The sequence below is a fragment of the Pleuronectes platessa genome, chromosome 3 (assembly GCF_947347685.1).
Source record: "Pleuronectes platessa chromosome 3, fPlePla1.1, whole genome shotgun sequence".
Classification (NCBI taxonomy): domain Eukaryota; kingdom Metazoa; phylum Chordata; class Actinopteri; order Pleuronectiformes; family Pleuronectidae; genus Pleuronectes; species Pleuronectes platessa.
In genome coordinates, this window is record NC_070628.1 from 8,683,473 (window position 1) to 8,705,736 (window position 22,264).

The 22,264-nt window shown below is 44.4% G+C and overlaps 1 protein-coding gene across 1 annotated transcript in view; it reads left to right on the plus strand.

Annotated features, from left to right (window-relative positions):
* lrba (LPS responsive beige-like anchor protein) overlaps positions 1–18,801 on the plus strand; it is a 175,977-nt gene extending 157,176 nt beyond the window's left edge. Inside the window, exons 49-56 of the mRNA XM_053417628.1 lie at positions 2,108–2,285; positions 3,807–3,872; positions 5,522–5,677; positions 7,988–8,155; positions 11,960–12,061; positions 12,739–12,935; positions 16,663–16,814; positions 17,429–18,801. Of these exons, the coding sequence (XP_053273603.1) occupies positions 2,108–2,285; positions 3,807–3,872; positions 5,522–5,677; positions 7,988–8,155; positions 11,960–12,061; positions 12,739–12,935; positions 16,663–16,814; positions 17,429–17,519 (1,110 nt within the window). The 3' untranslated portion in view covers positions 17,520–18,801. The remainder of the gene's footprint in view (positions 1–2,107; positions 2,286–3,806; positions 3,873–5,521; positions 5,678–7,987; positions 8,156–11,959; positions 12,062–12,738; positions 12,936–16,662; positions 16,815–17,428) is intronic.
* The last annotated feature ends 3,463 nt before the right edge of the window (positions 18,802–22,264 follow it).

Sequence of the window (22,264 nt, forward strand, 5' to 3'; positions counted from 1 at the left end):
CTGCCTGCTTAACGCTGTCTCTGATTTCTGTTCGACTCTGAAGTTGGCACCGCTTTGCTTCACATAAGTCTTAATTTTCTGGCTCATTCTCTACACCCCCCCTCCCTGTACCTCCCGTCTCCTCTCTCTCTCTCTCTCTCTCTCTCTCTCTCTCTCTCTCTCTCTCTTCTCTCTCTCTCTCTCTCTCTCTCTCTCTCTCTCTCTCTCTCTCCCCCCGTCTGCAATTGTGGGAAAGAAAAGTCTCGAGGTTTTAAAGCATCTCCTCTCTCATCATTAGCGAGGTGTGTGTGAAAAGGAGAGATCACAGGCATTTGTGTGTGTGTGTGCGTGTGTGTGTCTTAAGTGAAAAGGGTTTTGCTGGAAACTTGGGCCCGAGCCAGATTTTCCACCTGAGCTGGAAGCTGGATCAGCAAAGGAGAGCAATGAACAGCAGTCGTGAAGTGACGGCTTTTTAAGGGGCACAGAGTGCAGCCAGTGTGCCTGCCTGTGATGGACCGAGGCCCCATGAGTCCCTATTAGTGTGGTGTCCCTGTGGCGCTGACAGCTGGCTGTAGACCACCACCTAGTGCACACACACACACACACACACACACACACACAAGCTCAGACTGGTGCTGTGAGTCGTACTGTAGCGAAACAAATTCCTTTGAAATATATTTATTATTTTTGTACTCCTCCACATCGAGTTTTCAAGCACAACATCCAGACGCCAGAGCACATTTCTGCCGCTCTCCACTCCTCCATACTCCTTCCCAACACCCCTCTGCTCTTTGCTTTAAAAATCTTCCTGCTCTTTACTTTCTCTCCATCCTCTCGCAAGTGAGTGTGTTGTCAGGGTGTCGGCGTCCGCCCCGTGCTGGTGGTAATGATACTGTCAGTACGTCTGGTTACCTGTCAGCTGCACCGGATTCACTCAGGCCTGCTCCTGACGTTAAACACCGATGTTCCTCTTCTTTACACGCGAGGAGGAAAATGGCTCCGTGTTAGAGCTGCTTAGTACAAACAGTCTTTATAAGCTCCTGTCTAACCACAGGAAACAATGTGATGGGTCAATGAAAGCTCTCGCCGACTGTTTTGACATTGTTATCACCGACTGTGCATGAGTAGAGACTTCCATTGTTTTCAGGAGTAAGTCATACTTGGAACTGGTGCTGGAACAAAACAATTGTCAAGAATTAATAGTGTTTAAAAAATATTTAGCATATCAAAACATTCTCTGACTCCAGGTTCTGAAAAATGGGGATGGAATTTTGAATCAGACTTGCTAATGTGAGGATGCCACCTTGACTAGTTCAGTATTTTCTGAAAGCTTCAAGGTGAAAACATTATTATTCAAAGTATTTGAATAATAACACAAAGTCACAAATTAAAGAAAAACATCAAGTGTTAGTAAGTAAGGTTTTGTTATGATGATCCTTTGATTCCCATGGAGGAAACTCCCAATATCACAGATTAAATATAGGTAAAAAAAAATATAAGAAAAGAATACAATTTAAAAAGAAATATATGAGAACATATTGACATAGAAGACAAAAATATCATAGCTTCATTGTGTCTTCGCGAGTCTCTGAACTCCACTGGAGAAATTTAGATAGATTTAGATTTAGATTTAGATAGATTCACTTTATTAACATCTTTCTTCCATAATATATTCCCTCACTCAATGTTTTGATGATGGTTGTGAAGAGCATGATCTTTCTTGATGGTTCCAAATCTCCCATAGGTGCTCGATTGGGTTCAGATCCTGTTTCATATTCATTTTTCAGAATTTCACTTTAGATTTTTCACCTTCTTGCACCTAAAAATTCTCTAGAAATCCTGTTTTCCTGCAATTATACTTCAAAAGCCTTTTCTGTTCTTACTACATAACAATCTCTTTTTTCTTTTCTTGTCTGTGCTACATGAAGCTGCTCTCCTGCTCAAGCTTCCTAACTTTCTGTCTTTCCTTCTCTTTTCCTCCCTCTGTTCCTTCTCGTTTAACACCCACTGCGGCCGCTTCCCTTCGTCTTTTTTCCGTCCCTCTCTTTTGCCTCTCGGCTGTCCTCCGTCTCTTCCCTGCGTTCCGTCGTCCATCCCCCGGGGGCTTGAACAGTATCTTCTCCTGCAGACGCCGCTGATGTTCACGGAGCAGATGCAGCAGGACGTTATCATGGTGTTGAAGTTCCCGTCCAACTCGCCCGTGACCCACGTGGCGGCCAACACGCAGCCGGGCCTGACGTCGCCCGCCATCATCACTGTCACCGCCAACCGCCTCTTTGCAGTCAACAAGTGGCACGGCCTGGCAGGTAAGAGACTCATGTCCCTGGGAAGTAGAATAATTTGTTCTGTGATTTTTAATCCTGATTCTTCTAAAATAATCTTTTGGCACCACCCAAATTATTATCGCACTTCCTCTCCTCATCGCTTTCCCCTGATACTCAGCGTCTAGTTAATCTGAGGATTGACCCGTCTCGTCTCTAAAGGATGGACATTGATTTGGGAGACAGTTGACTGTGTCTCCTGGAGAGCAGTATCAAATGTGACACATGCAGCAGCCGGCGTTAGGTCTCGTGTCCACCCCCCCGTACATCAGCCGCTCACTTCACAAAACCGTATTTACCCAACATCCATCCCGGCCCCGGAGGAAACATTAAATCTGATATCTGTGAATTTATGGGGATGAAGACTGATTGGTTTTCGCATAGAGAGTACAGACCTCATCCATGCGCACCACAGACCCCGACTGATTAACCTAAACTGTTTAGCGAGCCGGCACGATAATAAACAAAGTGTGCTCCGCTCAGAAGCAGCTCATTAATCGGGCGGATGTACTGGATTCTGCATGTTGCTGTAAAGAAGAGAGAAAATGGAAATGAGTGCAGATCCAAACTTCTTTTCAGGAGAAGAACACTTCTAACTTTTGTTCATGAGCACAGTGAGAACAACACAGAGCTGCAGACATCACTCACATTTAATGTTTTTGCTTTTAAAGTAGATGCAGCTAATGGACAATGCAGCTCCATTATGATTAAACACTGCACCGGGGTTCGTTTTCATAATCAGTTTTGTTATGATATCTAAATAATTAAACCGGTGCATAAACAATCAGTCATGGATGAGTGGATCAACAACAAGTTACAGTTCGGTTTGAAGAACTGTTTGGATCAACTTCTCAAAATACTGGAATCGCATCCTTCTCAACCAAAAGCCTTTTGAGTTTACAAGTTTTGATCAGACAAAACAAACAAAGGGGAGAAGTAACATTGAGCTCATAGAAACAGTGAAAGACATGTTTTACTGAAATGGTTTTGAAAACTCGCCCATTAGTCCTTAATGGGTAAAATGGTTTGTTTCAGAATATACGATATTGGCCCGACCTCTTAATAAGACAATGTTGGTTATCTTTTAATTTCTCACACGTTGGTATGTGTTAAATTAGGCAGCCAGCAATTTAATCTGAATTATTAATTGGTTGATTAAAAAACAATTCAAGCTGATGGATAATGATGATATAATTGCAGCCCTAAATCAAACCATGTGAGGATTATTCAGTCTTCAGATGTTTCATTATGATCGTCTTTTTACACTTGAAAACAGACAAAGTCTTTTTGTAGCACGTGATGGAATCGTCGTCTCTATGGCCTCGATTCCTTCTGGACATAATTGATGTCTAATTCGTGGAGCAGGAACTTCTGTGCTCGGCTGGGGTGACACCGACGTTATGGTTATAAGTTTCAGTGTTTTACAATGAACAGGAAACCAGTGGCTCTCTCCCACAAGGCCACACGATTACAATATTAATCCAGTCTGTCTTCCTCCTCTGTCAGGTCATCAGAGCTCGACGGTGCAGGACCAGCAGTACCAACTTCCTGTGGAGATTGACCCGCTCATAGGTACGTTGGCATTTATGGCTCCAAAAGAATCCACATAACCTGCATATTCTTTACATAGTGTGAGCGTATATGTGCATTTTTTTGCGTGTGTGTGTGTGGATTTATGTTTGATTACCGCTGGCATCTTGGTGACTCATGGCAGTCTGCGCTGCCGTGTCCCTGGACAGTAGATTAGAGTTGTTTCTCAGCCTCTGCCCCAGTTCACTCCTCATGATATAGCCCCCTGCTCTCACACTGAGCCATTTGCATGCAAATTGGAATGCAATGAGCTGTGGCCTAGGCCGGCATTTCATCATCAACTCCCCCCACCGCCGTTCCCATCCCTCCCTCCCTTTTTGCATCCTCTTTGGTTTAATTTGAGCGGAGGGAAAGGACGCGTGTCAATGGAAATGAATATGAATGTGGTAATAATGTGTGATTGAGAATGCACGGCGGACGGCTGTCAGGACAATATGGGCGCCACTCATCCTTCACGACTTGTTGATGAGCAGGAGAAGAGTGCCGAGCCGCGGTGATGTATGGGATGCACCGGTGGAGCAGGGAGAGAGAGAGACCCGGCACTTCTATCCACTCCCGCCTTCGCCTCTCTGCTGCCACTCGCGATCTCACGCACGCCTGGCGAGGACGGGGGGGGGGGGGCTGTTCTTTCTCTGTGAATGCTGAAGTCTCACACAACCATTTCTACTCTGCTGAAAATAACCAGGCGCTAGTCTCACATATTCATCTTTATTTGCACGTTCGGTATTTCTCTCTGTCTTTGGATCTGTATTTTTAAATCCAACGCAGGTTTTCTAGTAGCATTACAGTGGGATCGGTTTTCAGGGCTAATTTTATCTTCTAAATCTTGGATATATTTGTTTTATTTTATCATTAGATTTATCTTTGTTGCTCTCTCCTATCTTTCCGTTCAGATAAGGCACTAAATAGTATATTTCCGTGCGTGCGTGGGAGCGTGTGGATGTTTTGAGGGCGGTCGAGGGGATTTCTGTGCTTGTCAGTAATATATTTACACTGTTTGCATTCCTGGAGGAGCCTGAGCTAAACACAGTAAATTGAGGATGAGCTCCGAGCCAAGTGTGGCCGCGGGGGGGGGGAATGTTGAAAACGGGTTGAAGTATCAGCTGTAGCGTGCACACTGGACTTTCTCACTTTCCATACTCTTCCCTGACACCTGTCCCCCGGCTCTGTTTGACCCCACCGAATAAGAAATACTTCACAGTGGACATATCTCTCTGGGAAAGAGAAAAGGCGCCACTTACTGAAGAGGGAACCTCGATAAATTTCCTTTCTAACTAACCATTGGTTGGAATTACACGAGCTAAGACGAATGTGCTCTGACTTGAGAGGTGGACGTATTTTGTGAAGTTCCACACGTTCCATAATTTCTCAGACTCTCTCACGAACAATGTGAAGTCCTGTAAACTTCACCTCCAGGATGTTTTATGTATTCTCTCACAAATCTTCTCCGGGCCCTGCAGTAAAACTTAAGTAGAGATGCATCGGAGTGTGAACTCTTATAGCTGACGCGTAAAACCAGTAAATTGTGTGTTACAGGTTATCGATTCATCACTTTTCTGTGCATGGCTACATTTTTATCATGTTATCTTTTATGTTGTTTTCTCTCTCTCTCTCTCTCCTCCACTCTCCAGCCAGTAACGTGGGCAGTCACCGGCGTCAGATCTCAGACCTGCTGGACCAGAGCATCCAGATCAGCTCCCAGTGTTTCATCATCACGGCCGACAACCGCTTCATCCTCCTGTGTGGCTTCTGGGACAAGAGCTTCAGGGTCTACTCCACCGACTCAGGTACTGAGATAGTGTTCTGTTAGAATCTCCAATTCCATTCTGCAAATTTATAATCATCTTTTGTATCGTTTTCTTTCATTTCACACAATAAATACTCAGTGTAACGTTTTTGTGTCTCAACTAAAACCTCAACCTATGAAATAAATGTCTTCAGATTCTTCAAAACACTACCTCCCTTTGGTGCTACAGCTATTTGCAATTTTCTAGAGGTAGAGATAGTTATTTACATGTAATACTCATGTGAAATAATGCAAGTTGATACCAGGTCCATTATTTGCTTAATAAATCCATGAACGCCATAAAATGTTAAACTCGAACAGTAATATAAAAACGCACTGGAGGTGTGGCAGTGAGATTGATTTTCCATTCATCTTCCAGCCAGAGGATGAACCCTATCAGTTGTTGTGACTCTCGGGCCACAGCGTCAACTCTGAACCTCAGATGTCTCATAAACTCATAAACAGATTTTTCGTGAATTTTAAATGAAGAGATTAAAGGGATTAACCTTTTTAAGGTTAATGAACCTCCCTGGGCTTTGCTCCACACGTCTCCTGTGTGTTTTGGTTTTGTACTACAGTTCTGTCTTATGTGATTTAATGATTATTGCAGTTCCTAGTAGCCTTTAGAATTTTACTGTTTTTAGATGTTGGGTTCAATAAACGCTGCAGTTCACAGTCTCTAGTGTTTGTTGTGCCACAGATGTTGTCCTCTGCTCTACTGCACTGTTTCTGTCCCCGTGCAATCGTTATGAAATTTGCACAGTTACTTGGCAGAGCAGGGCCTTTGTTTTCCCTTTAGTTTTCCCAGTTCAAGGCTTGTGTGCTGTCAACAGTCCATTGTAGCGTCATGTCCCCGAAGTCAGTTGTTCAGTTCAACTGTTGAACTGGATCATTTCTTCAAGAGGTTTTCAATTGTGACAGGAAACTGTGGGTTTTCAGGTTTGATGCCCTTTTGTTTTGTAAAGTTATTCTAGTTGGTTTAGTTATTTGGAAAATTATAGAAACAAAATCTCGTACATAAACAATGTTTAGCTCAACATCCCAATAATATTTTGGACTATTGTTAAACTCTGTGTTTGTCATTTGATGCATTGTGTGTCTGAATGCTATTAAGATGCTTGCATAGCCACAGATGCACACACACACACACACACACACACACACACACACACACACACACACACACACACACACACACCACCAGGTCAAGGGTCCTAAATGAAACTGTCTGGAGCTTCATCTCTGCACGCTGCTCCCCAGCTCTCCTCCCTCAGCCCATTCAGAGTCCTACACACATCTATACAACCAACCCAAATTCAATTTCTATAGGCCAGGCCCTCCCTGTCTCTTAACTGAGGAGGAAGGGATGGAGGGATGGGAGCGCAGAGATGGCTCTATTGTGCTACTGCCACCGGGGTGGACGACTGGAACGTGAACACAGTTTAATCGCACGCGCTCAACAGCTGCTACCAGGGTCCCCAAAGCCCCCAGGTTAAAGAACTGAGGGATTTTATCAATTACAAGACTTGATTGGTACACGTGCACAGAACACATAGCCTCATACGCATGCATGCACACACATCCAATTGGATTTGTCTGTGTATGGCTGTGTGTGTGTGTGCGTTCTGGAGAGGATGAGTGTGGACTACGAGGTGCATGGTAGCCATTATTGCAGCAGCCATCATTACTTATTTTCAGTGTTTATAAAGATGTCAAACATTTTACATCTTTGATGTCTCTGTTCTTCTTTGGAAGTCGAGTCAGTGACCCACCCACTTTCATAATAATCCTCATCTCCTCACTGAGCTATGGCTTAATTATCGAGCGGGGGGGGGGGGGGGGGGGGGGGGGGGGGGGGGGGGGGGATTCTGACGCCCCGACAGAAATGTCATGTGTTGCAAACTATTTCCCTTTTTGACGGCGAGAGGTCACACTGTGAGGAGCGTAATGAATATTAGACAGCTAGACAGTGGAGCTGTGGTCTGAAAATCTGACAGCAATTAGACTCTTTATATATACACATGGAGCGCAGTGCATGTGAATGGGCACACACACACACACGCATACACACAGAGTTGGAACAAATATTTATCCTTGTCTGGGAATTAGAAGTCTGATCCTGTGGAGGAACTAGCTGAGCAGACAGATGATCAACAAACACATGGTGTGGAGTTTGAAATAATTACATCCAACAACACATCTACATGAGGTTTTGTCATAAAAGCACAATAAGTGGTCCCGTGTATGTGTGTATTGTTCAGACGTGGCCGACAAATGAATACTTATTGGACATGTTTGTGTGCTCCTGCAGGCAAACTGACTCAGATCGTGTTCGGGCACCGGGACGTGGTGACGTGTCTGGCTCGCTCCGAGTCCTACATCGGGGGGGACTGCTACGTGCTGTCGGGCTCACGGGACGCCACCCTGCTGCTGTGGTACTGGAACGGAAAGCACAGCAGCATCGGAGAGAGCCTCGGCAGTAAGTTCACTGGCCAACCAGTCTGATATGTGAACACACACACACACACACACACACGGGTATTCTCTGAGTGCTCACTCTCCCAGACAGTTGTGACTCTGTGATTTACGGCCTCGCTCTGTAAAGTAACAACTAGTTTCGTGTGACCAGGCCAGGCCTCCTGCATACAGATTGGATTTCGCAGCACTGTCGCACCAGGAACAGCTTTCGATAATGTGTTTGAGATTGTGTGTGTGTGTGTGGGACCAGATAAAGTCGGTGTGTGTGTGTGTGTCTGTGTGTGTGTGTGTGAGGGCTTGAGAGAATCTGTCTTTAATGTGAGTGAAAGTGAGAGCCACTTAGAGACGTTAAACGTGACGTTGGGGGTCGCGGGCCGGCACGTGAAAGTTCACCACCATCCGAGGGCCACGGGGTCACGCTGGTCGATAAAAGTGAAAAATGTCGCGGGCCCCCCCGATGTTACCATAACATGTGGCATTAGCCAGGATCAAAGCCCCGTGCGCACATTGCTCAGTACTTAGCCTCCCCGGTGCTAATTTGGTCGGCTTAGATTGACGTACACTGTGTTAAGTGATCTATTATAAAAGGGGCTGGAATTTATGACAAATTGTGATTTGGGTAATGAGCCACATTGGCTTTGATATTTTTTTGGGGAGGGTTCTTTCGATGATTTTGTCACTGACCTCAGGTATGATGAATAATCTTTACTCTTTAACATTAGTTAATTCACAGGGACTTAAAAGGAAAGGAGATAAAAAAGAGGGATGAGCATAAACCACACAAACCTCATTTTCTGCTCCTATTTTATTAAAGTTTTTTTTACTCCCCATGTGTAAAACCATGATTTTAAAAAGTGCTTAAATCCATAAACAATATTTTCCCAGCAGCCTTTTGTCTACTTCAGATTCCTGGGATCTCCATCACAGCCTACAAGCTGCTGTTTACCGACTTTGACTGAATGTTGCAAGGTCACACGAGGTTTAGATAAACTGACACAAATAATCACATCCTTCTGTGCGGCAACAATCCTACTGCATATTTCCAAGAGCACACTGGGTTTTGATTGATTTATGGAATTATGAAAATGCCTAAAGAGGTTCTGCTTTTTGTGTACCCGTGCATTGTGCTGTATATTTTCCGTGTAAGCGTGTGTTTGTGCGTGTGTCAGTCTAACCTCAGTTGGCTCGGTGCAGTTACCAAGCCGGAGCTGGAGGAGCAGACAAAGCAGTCGTCATCCCAACGTCTCACCGCCACAATGTGATGCTCCATTGCCCCAGACCACAGGAGGCTCACCCAGACATTTAGCTCGGCTGTATACAACACAAACACACACACACACACACACACACACACACACACACACACACACACACACAGACACAGTCACAGTCAAAAAATACTTAAAGAGAGCAGTCTTCTTTAGTCTTCGTCCAAAAATTCAAACGTGTAAGATTAAGCAGAAGGATCCAGACAAATATATATGAGAGCATGTGACACACACACACACACACACACACACACACACACACTGCTTTTCATGCATATTGCTGTGTAAATATCTCACACACTTCATAAGCTGGACTGAATTGCCTCAGAATGGCTGATACACACACGTGCACAATGACCAACACCAACACATTTCCACAGACACCACTGCCATCTGCTGGCCACGGTCGAGGTGACACTTGCAGTCATGTGGGGTTTCAGATTTTGAGGTTTTAAATTGACTGAACTTTCTGAGGATGACGAAAAGTTTTCTTCGGTTGTTAAAGCTCCAGCAATATTTGCGCGAAGCTGTAAATGTATTAAATTCTTAAAGAAATGTTGATATTCACGTCATCTTAGAAATTTAAACACACATTTTTGAATCAGTTTATTTAAATTCATAGACTGTTAACTGCACCTTTAATTGACAACTGCCAAACATTGACAATAAACTGCAAAATACATCACTTTCCAGCAATATTCTACATTTCTAAGTGTTTACTCTAATTTATGCTTAGCCACAAAAAAGAGAGAAAGATAAAAGATTTGAAAATCTACAAATTTTACCAACCAAAGCCATTAGTCATTAGTTTCCAACTTATTGCAGGTAGAGGCTCGAAAAGTTAACAAATACTTGTCTATTCTATGGTCTAACTTTACTTTTATCACCTGTTTTTCCCAGTGTGTGTGTGTGTGTGTGTGTGTGTGTGTGTGTGTGTGGCTGGTTTGTCTTTTCAAAATGAACCAGTCAGCTGGTCACATGGAGTAAAACAAGAGGCTGACTGATTTACAGAGTCTTTCACAGACACGTCTGTATCTGGGATTCTATTTGCTGATATGTGACAATTATTTTGTTAATTCAACCTCTATATATATTATGTTGTATTTGACTTTTCTTTTTTATTTGTAGTTATGGTTTAACTGTAAATTATTAAGCCAAAGTTATATTTCTTTGTCATGAGATAACAGCAGCGTAATAAGTGAGTATCCTAAGAGCATCCCATACCCATCAGAACATGGATTGTTTGAAAGTGTTCTATGAATAACACATGTTTAGACTCAGTTGTTTTATTCATCGTATATTAATGTGAAACACTGGTTCAGTCTTTACAGTCTGTTCATGTGACTGGAGTTCGCCCTCTCCTTCTTTTTACGAGAGGGTTCAGCGAGCAGAATGTCGTGTATAGTCTTTCTCTTAAATCTAATTAGAGCGTAACAGTAGCTATGGCTGACCTACCTGCCTTATTAGTGAACCTGCGCTGAGTTTTATATCATATAATTCAATTAAAGAGAGAATCTAGCAAAACTCAAACTACTGCAGAAACCACTGGATGACATAGCTGGACTTTCCCGTAAGAAATTAACTTTTTCTGCTGAACTATTTTCTTAGATTTGGGGTTGATAGACGTAGGTTGGTGGAAAAACAGTGTCTTTAAACATTTTTTTTTTTTTAACCCCTCAGTGTCATTGCTGTGTTTCTCTGTTTGATCTGAACTTGACCTCTAACAGAAGAAGATGGGGTCACTACAGACGAGGCCCCCTCCCAGAGCAATAAACCCCCAATGAACCCCGAGCTGACCTTACTGCTGGCCACTGAACACACACACACACACACACACACACACACACACACACACACACACACACACTCCACTCACCTCCAGTTCCTCATTTTTCACACTAAAAGACGACAAAACGTTTAGAAACCGCATCTGTCGCCCGTCGATGCGTCTGCACATTTAGAAAAGTCTTAAACTCCTCAACTCCGTGCGTCTGAGCGTCTGTGAACATCTGAGTGTACAGATGTGCTTCATGCAGACGGGGAAGTGGAAGGCGGTTTTGTTTTGTCGCTCGGCCTGACAGCTCAAACCTAAACAAAATCACACAATCCTTATGACTTCAGGAACGTAACTTTCTCTCTCTCTCTCTCTCTCTCTCGGTCTCGCTCTCTCTCTGAAACATCTGGATCCAGTGAAGGCAGTCATGGGGAGAGGGTTTTAAAGATAGGGAGAGGCGGTGGGTGACAAGTGTTGGAAAGGGAGAGTGAATGAGGGGAGAAATGTGTGTAGAGGAAAACAAGCTTGATGCAATAACACACGTGCTTGGATAAAAAAAGACAATGTATAAAGAACTCCTCTCTGAGCTGAACTATTTCTGTGTTTTATGTGTTTTGACTTTTTCATTTCATTTATCAGAACTATAAAATATGGACGAATGAGGATTTTCTCTGCTCTGTGCTCCCTCTAGAGTCCAGTGGGGGTTATACCATGTACCATGATGCTGCTCTTGGTAATGTGTGTTGTGTCTGGGTTTCCCCAGCAGAGTTCACCACACCCCGGGCCATCCTGACGGGCCACGACTGTGAGGTGACGTGTGCCAGCGTGTGTGCGGAGCTGGGCGTCGTCATCAGCGGCTGCAAAGGTGAGAGTTTCCTGTTCGTCTGAATAAAAACATCCAGAAACTAAATTCATACTTCACAATAAAGTTCAGACCTGGTGTTCACATTTGACCTTCGTGACTCGATCATGGCTGGGAAGTTCAGGTCGGCTCCAAGACTCAATCTGCAGTCAGAGGTTTACTGGGACGAATGTGGCGACGTTTTGTTATGTGAACATAAAAATCCATGAGAGATTTGACTTACTCAGCTTCAAGTTTAAACTTATTTGAGCACTTCTTTATGCCCATACGTTGATTTGTTTGTGATCACCACATGACAATTTATACTGTTCTTAGATTGGTAAAATATTTCTTCATAGCTACACACATTCATCTCTCTCTCTCTCTCTCTCTCTCTCTCTCTCTCTCGCTCTCTCTCTCTCTCTCTTCTCTTCTCTCTCGCTCTCTCTTCTCCTCTCTCCTCTTATCCTCTCCCCTCTCTCTCTCTCTCTCTCTCTCACACACAAACACAGTGACATCAGACACATCTGTAAACTTCATGATGCATTGTAACATCAGGTGTGAACCAGTGACCTAATGCTGTTCACTTATGATCGGATCTCTCACGTCTGAGCCGGGCAAAAAGACAAAATAATTTCCAAATTAAAGTTTGTATCAAACTGATCTAACTCCACGTGTCTTGTTGTGTTGTCTGTTTGCAGAGGGCCCTTGTCTGATCCATTCCATGAATGGGGACCTGCTGAGGACCCTGGAGGTCCCGGAGCGTTGCACGCGGCCCCGCCTCATCCAGTCCTCCACCGAGGGACACTGCATGGTCTACTACGACAAGGGGCAGTTCTGTCTCTTCAGTGTCAACGGCAAACTGCTGGGACACATGGAGGTAGAGGACAGCATCAAGGTGAGGAGGACACGCATTTCTCTGCATTTGAACGCATGGGAAAACTATGTGTGTGTGTCTGCACCACATCAGCGTGAGAAAGTCCTCTCACTGATTAAAGCCGTTGTTACCGAGATCTGAGAAAAAACAGGGGGGGGGGGGGGGGGTCTCCTCGGGGCAAACTAGGGTTTCACGTCGCCTTTATTCTCTCTCACAAGCACACACCAGAGGAAACGGCCCTTTTGATCCAGGAGGCTGTTGTCAGGTCAGATTGCGTCGGCAGCCGCTGCAGAGAACATTCCAGAGCAGCGGTCAGCTCTGGACACCGACACCATTAACTACCCTCCGGCGCAGGACGACACGTTTCCCACATTTCCTCCCTTGTGGCTGGAGTGACACAGGATAACGGCTACTGCCTTTGGTTTCCCCGACCCATTGTTTCCGGTTTGGCCTGGGAATTGTAAGCTGGCTCTGACAGACAGCCGCACGCCTGGTTCCCATTAAGAAAGAGCTCTGGTGCCGAGGCCCCCGACCTGCCAACCAGCCTGCTCCCAGAAAACAGCTCGGGACTGGGATATAAACACAAATACAAGTTGTATAGGAAGTGGTTAATTCATACACACAGACAAATCCAAAGTTTGTAAAAATAGGTTTCAGAGCACTCTGTTGTTTCTTCAGCAGGACAGATGTGTCACAGCTTTGTGTTTGTCTCGGGGGTTCGAGCTGTGACTCTGGAGCAGCGCAGGTCCTCAGCTCGGCTCTCGGTGTAAATTCCAGCCGTGTCAAATGGCATTAAGCAAATCTTAACATCTTCAATGAGGCTGCTGGAGCCTCGGCCTCCTCCCCGCCCCGCCCCCCCCCCCCCCCCCCTCAGCTCCACCCCGCTGGTCCCGAGCCGCGGCAGCATTTAGTGCACTCGTGTACATACCAGAATCAATCTTCTCTGCCGTCGGAGCCTCCGCACAGTTTGACTCCAGGATAAATAAGTGCGTGTCCCGGCCCGCAGTATCTACTTAGAGCCGGAGAGTCAAACCGAGAAAGAGAGGGAATGTATGCGCTGTGAATTTATAAGGGTCTGGAGTCAGAGGTTAGATGACAGGCTAACAGTCGGCATCCTAGCCTAATAGCAGAATCAAGTGACAGGAGCCATACTGAATGGATTACAGTCTTTTAAGTACTAGTATAACTCAGGCAGTGTAACCATTCCAGGGTTTTTTCCCTCCCCAGCCTGCGTCCATGTTACAAGGGGATAAACAGCTCCATAAATTCCAACTTTTTTTTACCTTCGCTGGTCCCAGTGTCCACCCAGTGTTCCCCATGAGAAGAAGGAAATATGGGCATTAAAAGTGCATGTGTTCCTGCTGCACTCATTTTTTAGTCATCTGAGCTCGGGTAGCCATCTTAGCTCCCACAGAGCCATCGGCCATCTTGTTTGACCGCCCAGTGGTAGAGGTCTGATTTATAATGTCTGTCTGCAGCCTCCTACCTGGCCGGGCTGACATGTCTGCCAGCTCCCCGGCCGCCCGCTGCGCCGCACCGAGGTCACGGACTCTGTTAGTAGAGACACACAAAATACAGCAACTGGTAAAAAAAAAGAAAAGTTCTTACTGTCTTTTTTTATCTGACTGTTATAGTGGAAATACAGCATCTGTTCAACTCATAACTAACTGGGTTTATTTTATCAACTCGTGAAGTGTAAAGCAGCACTAAGAATACATTTTATATATGTGTAACAAGTAAGGGGGGGGGGGGGTCACCACCACCTGCCAGTTAAGCCGATCTCACACATGAACTTTGTCTTTTACATATGAAGAACATGGCAGGAGATTGTCCAGACGTGTTCAGGACACCAGGGGCAGCGTGTGGAGCTGGTGTCTGGGTGTGAGAGGCAGGACATGACGTGTGAAGTCCACAAAGGAAATCATGTGTTTTTGTTTACAACACATCCACAGCGTTGTCGGCCTTCATCGCCTGAAGCTGCTGAATCTCATCGTCTTTCCAAGTTGACGTCTTCGCCCGTGTCTTCTACATGTGTGGCTCCTCTGTTTCAGAGAGAGATATTTGTAGAATTTTAATTTTTGCATCCATCGCATGCTAGAAACATCAAACCGTCAACAGTGGCTGTTTTCTCACATGGGCTCACTCTGACGTTTTCTGGACTTCAGGGGGTTGGAAGGAAAAAGTTCTGGAAAACATCCAGAGCAACAAACTCAGACATTTGCATTCTCCAATACAGATGTAGTAACTTTAGTAAGTCGAATGTATCTGAGCGTTTGACAGCTACCGAGTTTTCCATGATCTGGTTGAGACCAAAATGAAGATAAAATACTAGACTTATATTCCTCAAGTGACTCAACATAACTCACCATGTACTTATATGTGTTTGCAACGTGCTGCCATAACATACAGGTGATAAAATGTTAATGTTGTGTTTGTGAAGTCTTCTGCTGCCCCCAAGTGGCCTGAAACCAACAAGCTACTTTAAATCTTCAATTTTTCATTACAAACTATTTCGAGGGTAACATTTTGTTCCCATGTAGTCACGTTCATCACGATTTGCTGGATACTGGTTTGATATTCATTCACGTTGTCAGAATTAACTCCGAACGTTGATGCACACGACAACTACTGTGCACACGAAACACACTTAGACGACACAAATCACAACATGGCTGCACTCAGTCATGCTTCGTTCACGGCCATCTTGGATGATGATCTGACGTGGCAATCAGTCTGGATTGATTCTGGAGGGTCTGTGTCCATTTCATGCGTCTGTCACACGTGCGTCTTTGCCGATCTTAACTCCTGAGAATGAGAAACAGATTTTTGTTTTTATTCAGTGCGGTAGGAAATTACCCAAAGTTTTTTTTATACATATATAAACATACACAAAAGATTTACCCTAATTTAGGCTGCACGCTTTTTTTTCTTTATTTCCAATCCGCCGTGCCCTGCCGCTCCTGAAGGGTTATTTATGTTTTCTTAACCAAGTCAAGTTCCTGAAAATGACTTGTTCCAACTTCAGAACTGAAGGTCAAGTTTCATTTGGTCTATTTCATGTGAGCTTGATTCGATGCACATGCTGCTGCCGATGATTGAAGCGTCTCGAGCGACGGCCCGGCTCCTCGTCACCAAACCGCAAAACGAGAAAAATATCTGAATTAGTGTCACTCGCTGCTTCTAGGAACTCTCACTGGGCCTCGTCATCTCATCAGCTACGCTTACTCTCCGGTTCAGGCTCCTGACTCTTCAAGTTCCAGCTCCCACTGTAGGCCGTGCACATAATGGACTCCAACACAGGACGTGATTTGTGTAGGTCTGACTCCTGCGGGAGCCGTTCAGCTGTTACAGTTTGCAGGGAAAGCAGATGAGACGAGTAAATCTCTGTGAGCCGCACGGTGGGGAGCCATCTTTGTTGCGAGTCGGGGGTTTGTGTACAGAAAGCCCTGAAGGACGGCAGCTCTGACCTGGGATCTTTTGTTGGATCACATGACCTCACAGTATGAGCTTAACTTTGACAGAAGAGACAAACTGGTCCCAGTTCGCCGGACCTATTCCCAGACAATTTATGCTCCTGGTGCCGGGTTGAAAAGCTTTTTGCTGCGGCACAGTTTACAGATGATCCAACGACTCAGGCAACTCCTGTTGAACTGGTTACCATCAGGAAACTAAACAAAAGCAAATAATGAAATCTCTCATGTTCATTGAACAGATATTAATGAACTCTTCCTCTGTGTGTCCCGGGCAGGCCATGCTCCTCAGTCGAGACGGCCAGTACCTGCTGACAGGCGGAGACGGGGGGATCGTTTCTGTCTGGCAGGTTCACAACCTCAAGCAGCTGTTCTCGTACCCGGGCTGTGACGCAGGGATCCGCTCCATGGCCATTTCACACGACCAAAGGTAACCAGCTCACACACAGCACATACATAGGGAAGTATACATGAAACATTCTTCCTCCTCTGAAGGGAAAATATTATAAGGAATCAAATCTGATGCACTTATGATTTCAAAGCCTCACATGGTGGCTTATGTCTGATTTCATTAAACTTTACATATATACGTTGGAAATTTAGATATTAGTTAAAACATTACATTTATCTTTTTGTGACATTCTTGAGTTAGTTTCTACTTTTTCCGACACTTTAGGGAAAAAGTAAAAAGTTACCAAAAAATCTGTAAACGTTAAATATCGTAGCATCTCTAGTGTGAAAAGTCCACATTATCAAGTTTAAATTCCTTGTATAGATATTAATAGTAGATATTTATTTAAATGATGTAAAGATGATGAATAAAATACCTACTTGATACATTTAATACTTTATATAATACAAGTTTTGTATGTGCAATGTTAATATTTCAATAACTAGTACTTGTAGTTAAATGCTCCTTCTTTGATGCAGTAAATATAGACTTCAAATACAAGTACACACATCTAAATAACATTCAAATTTACTTCAAATTAAAACCAAGACACTTGTCACAGCCTCATGTTGTTCCCTCCCTCCCCCGCTCAGGTGCATCATCACTGGGATGGCGTCGGGGAGCATCGTGCTCTTCTACAACGACTTCAACCGGTGGCACCACGAGTACCAGACCCGGTACTGAGCTCCACACTGGACTGACAAAGTGGGACACTGACGAGGATCCAGACCGAGTGAATCCTCCACAGAGTTCTGTGTTTCCTGTTCTCCTGAATGTATCTCATAGAGGGAAAAAAAAGATTTAAAAAAAAATAACTACAACCTGTCCTGCTATAGTAAAAGAATCAAACTATTTTTTAAAAAGGGCATTACTATATTTTGTAGATCCAATAGAAACTTTTCATATAAATCATGTGGTAGGGGGGAGGGGGGGGTTACGTTACCGTGCGGTTAAAAAAAGACAAAATCTATTTTTAGCTGTAAGAGTCTATTTTCATCTCCTCCGGAAAAGAAAAGGATAAAAAGGGGGAATTGTGAAAATGTTTTTCTCTTGACTTAAAAAATCCAAATATTTGTGTACTTTAGGGTGAGTGATTTTTGTTTTCTCTTTCTGTAGGTGTGTATGTGGGAACTAACTATAAGTAATCATTCACTTTTACCAACACAGGCGCTAGATAGGAAAATGTTTGAATAAATAATAAATGTATCGCAGAGAAGGATAAAAGAAGAGGGAATATACATATATATAAATTATACTGTTTAAATGTTAGTCTTTCATATTTAAGAAAAAAGAAAATGTCCATCTGTACGTCTGCGCATGGCTCATTCCTCAGACACAACATATCAGCAGATCTGTCACACTATCATTTGAAAAAATATATACTAAAAAAAGAATCAACTACTTCCCTGCATCAAAAAAAGAGCTTTACACAGAGGAGGACTTTTATTTCTACTTGTTCTCCTAAATGACTGAATAAGCAAAGTGTGAGTTGCTCTTTTTCCAAACAGATTAATCTCATCATGTCGTTATGACCTTCTTTTGCTTTGTCGCTAAATAAATGAAATCACACGTCAGCTCCACGTCTTCAGACTCCTCGCTGAGCCTAGTCTCCGCAGCAGCTCGACACTAAGCGAGAGGTGAAGTGAAGGACGTCCTGCGTCTCACTCTTTTGTCTTCATCCATCGCAGACACCGGGATGAGTGATTGTGTGAAGATGTGATTCAGCACTAAAATGACACATTTTTCATTTGGGTTCTCGGTTGAAACAAACGTCCACTCGTGTCTTTTGAATTATGAATTTTTTGTTTTTTTGAGGACGCATTCCTTTTTGATGTTAAAGCTTTGGTGTGGTTTGGATCTACAACTGAGAAAACTACTGTTTATCTATCAGCCGATATTTTTGCAATCATTTTGGAGTGTTTTGTGTGACGAGTTCTGACAATAAAACCCAATTTTATAACTTGAACGGTGCTCGGTGTCAAATGTGGGTTGCATGGTGCCCTCTGGTGGCCAACGTCTGGTGATACAAACACACACTCAACACAAGCTTGTTCATTTTTAAAGTCTTTATTGCGTTTTCAGTTTAATTCATTTTCCCCTCGCGCTGCCATGTTTTCAAACAGTGGGACATTAAAAGCTCTGTCTAATTTAAAAACTCCAGTTTCAGCTCTACCTGTTTTTCTTCATACAAATTTCCCTTTTTTTACAAACTGCTCTGTCAAAGCATAGGAAACTAAGTAGGAATACGTAAGAGGAGCTCAGCGACCAACCTGACTGAGCATGGGGGGGGGCGGGGGGTTGTCTTCATGCAGCTGAGAGCAGGAGGAGTCGACACCACTAACACCAGCTGAGCAGTTTAAAACCAGCGAACAACAAACCACTTAGAGATAAACTGAGGATGCACAGGTTGGTTCTGATAAAGGCATCGTGAAGCAGTGAGGCACACACACACACACCTGTGGCCTCGACAACACATTCATCCCTACTTGGTAAAGCCGACATATTTAAAAAGATCAAAGGACAGGAGCAGCGTTGAGTCTCATGCAGCTCGTCAGCGTGTGGTCACCAGTGGGAAAGTCTCTGAACTGGGATCAAACCAGAATGTGCATCTTGTCCGTCGCAGCAGAAACTTCACATCGACAGAGAAGTTTCTTCACATTATGAAAAACAACATTTTTTAAATAATAAAAGACAGTTATTGTGTAATTGAACTTGTCAGTGAGTCTTAAACAATACAAGGGGATTCAAAAGTCATTTAATAAATGGTCTTGACTCCGTCTCCCTTAACAACACTATGCAACTTTTGAACTATCCACTGGAACTTGGAATAGACAGAATGTTCCACTCCTTCATTTTTTCTTGCTCTAGGTAACTTTGGTGACTGTCGCATATTAAATGACCAGAATCAGCCTCAGCAAGTTCAAGACTAACACCGAACTATAGATTAGTTAAAAAGACGTGTTTATCTTCTTCTTAAATATTAATAATTCTCATCAGTTTGGTGCATTTGTTCAGGAAGCCAGGGATCATGGGTAATATCCACCGTTCGGTTGTGTTTCAGTTCAGCGATTGGGGCGATGCAGGCAGAGCTCAGGTCATCACACTGATCGACTTCTCTACATGAAAACCACTCAGACAACTGAATTAATAACCATGTGAAGCTGCAGGGGGCGCTGCTGCTCAGTAGAAGTTGCAGTGTTGCTAAAAGACCTCGAAGGTGGAAGGTGATTTAGTTTGTGGTGATAAGAGCCTTAAAGGATTCCAACTTCAACAATGTTCCAGACGCTCATTTCACAGAAGCTGTATGTTAAATACAAAATACTTCAGATTTTTATGAATTCTTCAGATTACCGGGGATAGTGTTTGACAGACAAAATAGTATTTTTGAAAACACGAGTAAACAAACATTTCTCATTGAGGTATCTTCACCTCTGAGCTGTTAATAAGATAGAATTTAAATATAGGAAATATTATTATGATTGATTTTGACAATTGTTTATCTTCAGAGTTTATATGAAAACAGTCCTCTTTGGTTTATTAACGGAAATTTATCTTTAGCTTGTTTGTGTTTTAAACTCGAGTCCGAGGAGATTTAACTGTTAATCTTCACTTCTACAGACAGAAATTCAACATACTTCCTTCACTGTTATTAGCTGCTTGGTACTTTTACCTTTATTTTGTACATCACATTGTAGATTTGTGGTTTTCATGAGCAAAGAGAAAAATACTTTCGGTGGCTATAGTTGGTCATGGTGAAATATAAATGCGCCAAAGAACATGGGATGTTTGTGTGTGACGGATATTTACAGCAGAGCCACAGGGACAAGAAATAAAGGAAAGAATTCACATTGATGTGATAGAGTCCGCCTTCCGAGGACAACCACTCAGAGCACAGGGTTTCATTTCATTCCCTTCATCCACATCCTCCCTTAATAAATACAAACCTATATATACACAATCAACTCGTTTTTCACTCACACTCTGGAAAAATATCTCCCATCCTCCATCTCAGAGAACGAGTGAGGAAAGAAGGAGAGGACGCAGCAGTCACTGGCTCAGGCTACAGATACAGGGAGAAGCTGGAGGTGGAGGTTCACTCTCCTCACGTCTAATCATACATGTGTGTGTGTGGAAACAGGAGGAGTGAAGGTGACCACATCTTTAAACCTCCATCAGCTCCTCAGGAGGCGGAGGGCTGGGAGGAAGTGGGTCGGATGGAGAGGGCGGGGTCATGGATCGGGGCGGAGTAGAGGGAGGAGAGGGAAACAGGGTCGGATGGAGGGGAGAAGGGGGGGAAGGTTCCTGTTTGGTCGGGGAAGACAGAGGGAGGAACACAGCAGGTTTGACGGAGGATGGGGAAGCTGGTTCTGTGGCGGGGGGGGACTGGTGCGGTGATTCTTTGATGGGAGAAGAGGAGGGAGAGAGGGAAGCCGGTTCGGGGGGAGATGAAGGGGAAGGACAGGAAACAGCAGGAGGGTCGGAGGGGGATCCAGACTCACGAGGGGGAGGAACAGGAAACGCTTCGGCACAGGGTGACGGAGAGAACCGGAGGGAGCTCACTGGAGCGGAGGGGGGGGGAGGAGGCTGAGTGGGTGACGGGTCGTTTTCACCGGGAGGCTGAGAGCAGGGAGGCTGAGAGCAGGGAGGCTGAGAGCAGGGAGGCTGAGAGCAGGGAGGCTGAGAGCAGGGAGACTGAGAGCAGGGAGGCTGAGAGCTGGGAGGCTGAGAGCAGGGAGGCTGAGAGCAGGGAGGCTGAGAGCAGGGAGGCTGAGAGCAGGGAGGCTGAGAGCAGGGAGGCTGAGAGCAGGGAGGCTGAGGGCAGGGAGGCTGAGAGCAGGGAGGCTGAGAGCAGGGAGGCTCGTCATCAGGCACAGACGTGGTCAACGTGGTGTCGGCAGCAGGTTCTGGTACTTTGGCGTGTGATGGCGGAGGTTTGGTTGGAGGAGCCGGTCCTGACTGGGAGGCCGGTGGGATCGGGAGGGAGGACGGGACCTGGAGGCGACGAGCAGGGAGCTGGAGCGTCTCCTTATCTAGAGCCGTGTTCTGGAACAAGAGACGGAGACACGTCAGCGGGACACGTTGATCCCTGAGACGTTCAAGCAACGTGAGATTAAACAGAGAAGCTGGAGGACGGGTCAGTTTGCAGATATTCAAAAAGCTCGATCATTAAGTCATGACCCAGTTTTAGTTTTCATTTATGTGAATGAAACAACACGTGATGAAATGAACACGAATAAGTGAATAAGATGAGTAAAGAAACGCACAGTGGAACGACCCCACAGGAGAGAAGAGCCAATCACCAAGTGAGACTGTATGTGCAGGAGAAAGGGCAAATGAGAAAAGTCATCCATCCAGAATTTACTGGAGCTGTAGCCAATCACATGAGAGGAAGCTACTTCCTGGTCGCTGGGATTTCACAGGCAAGAATA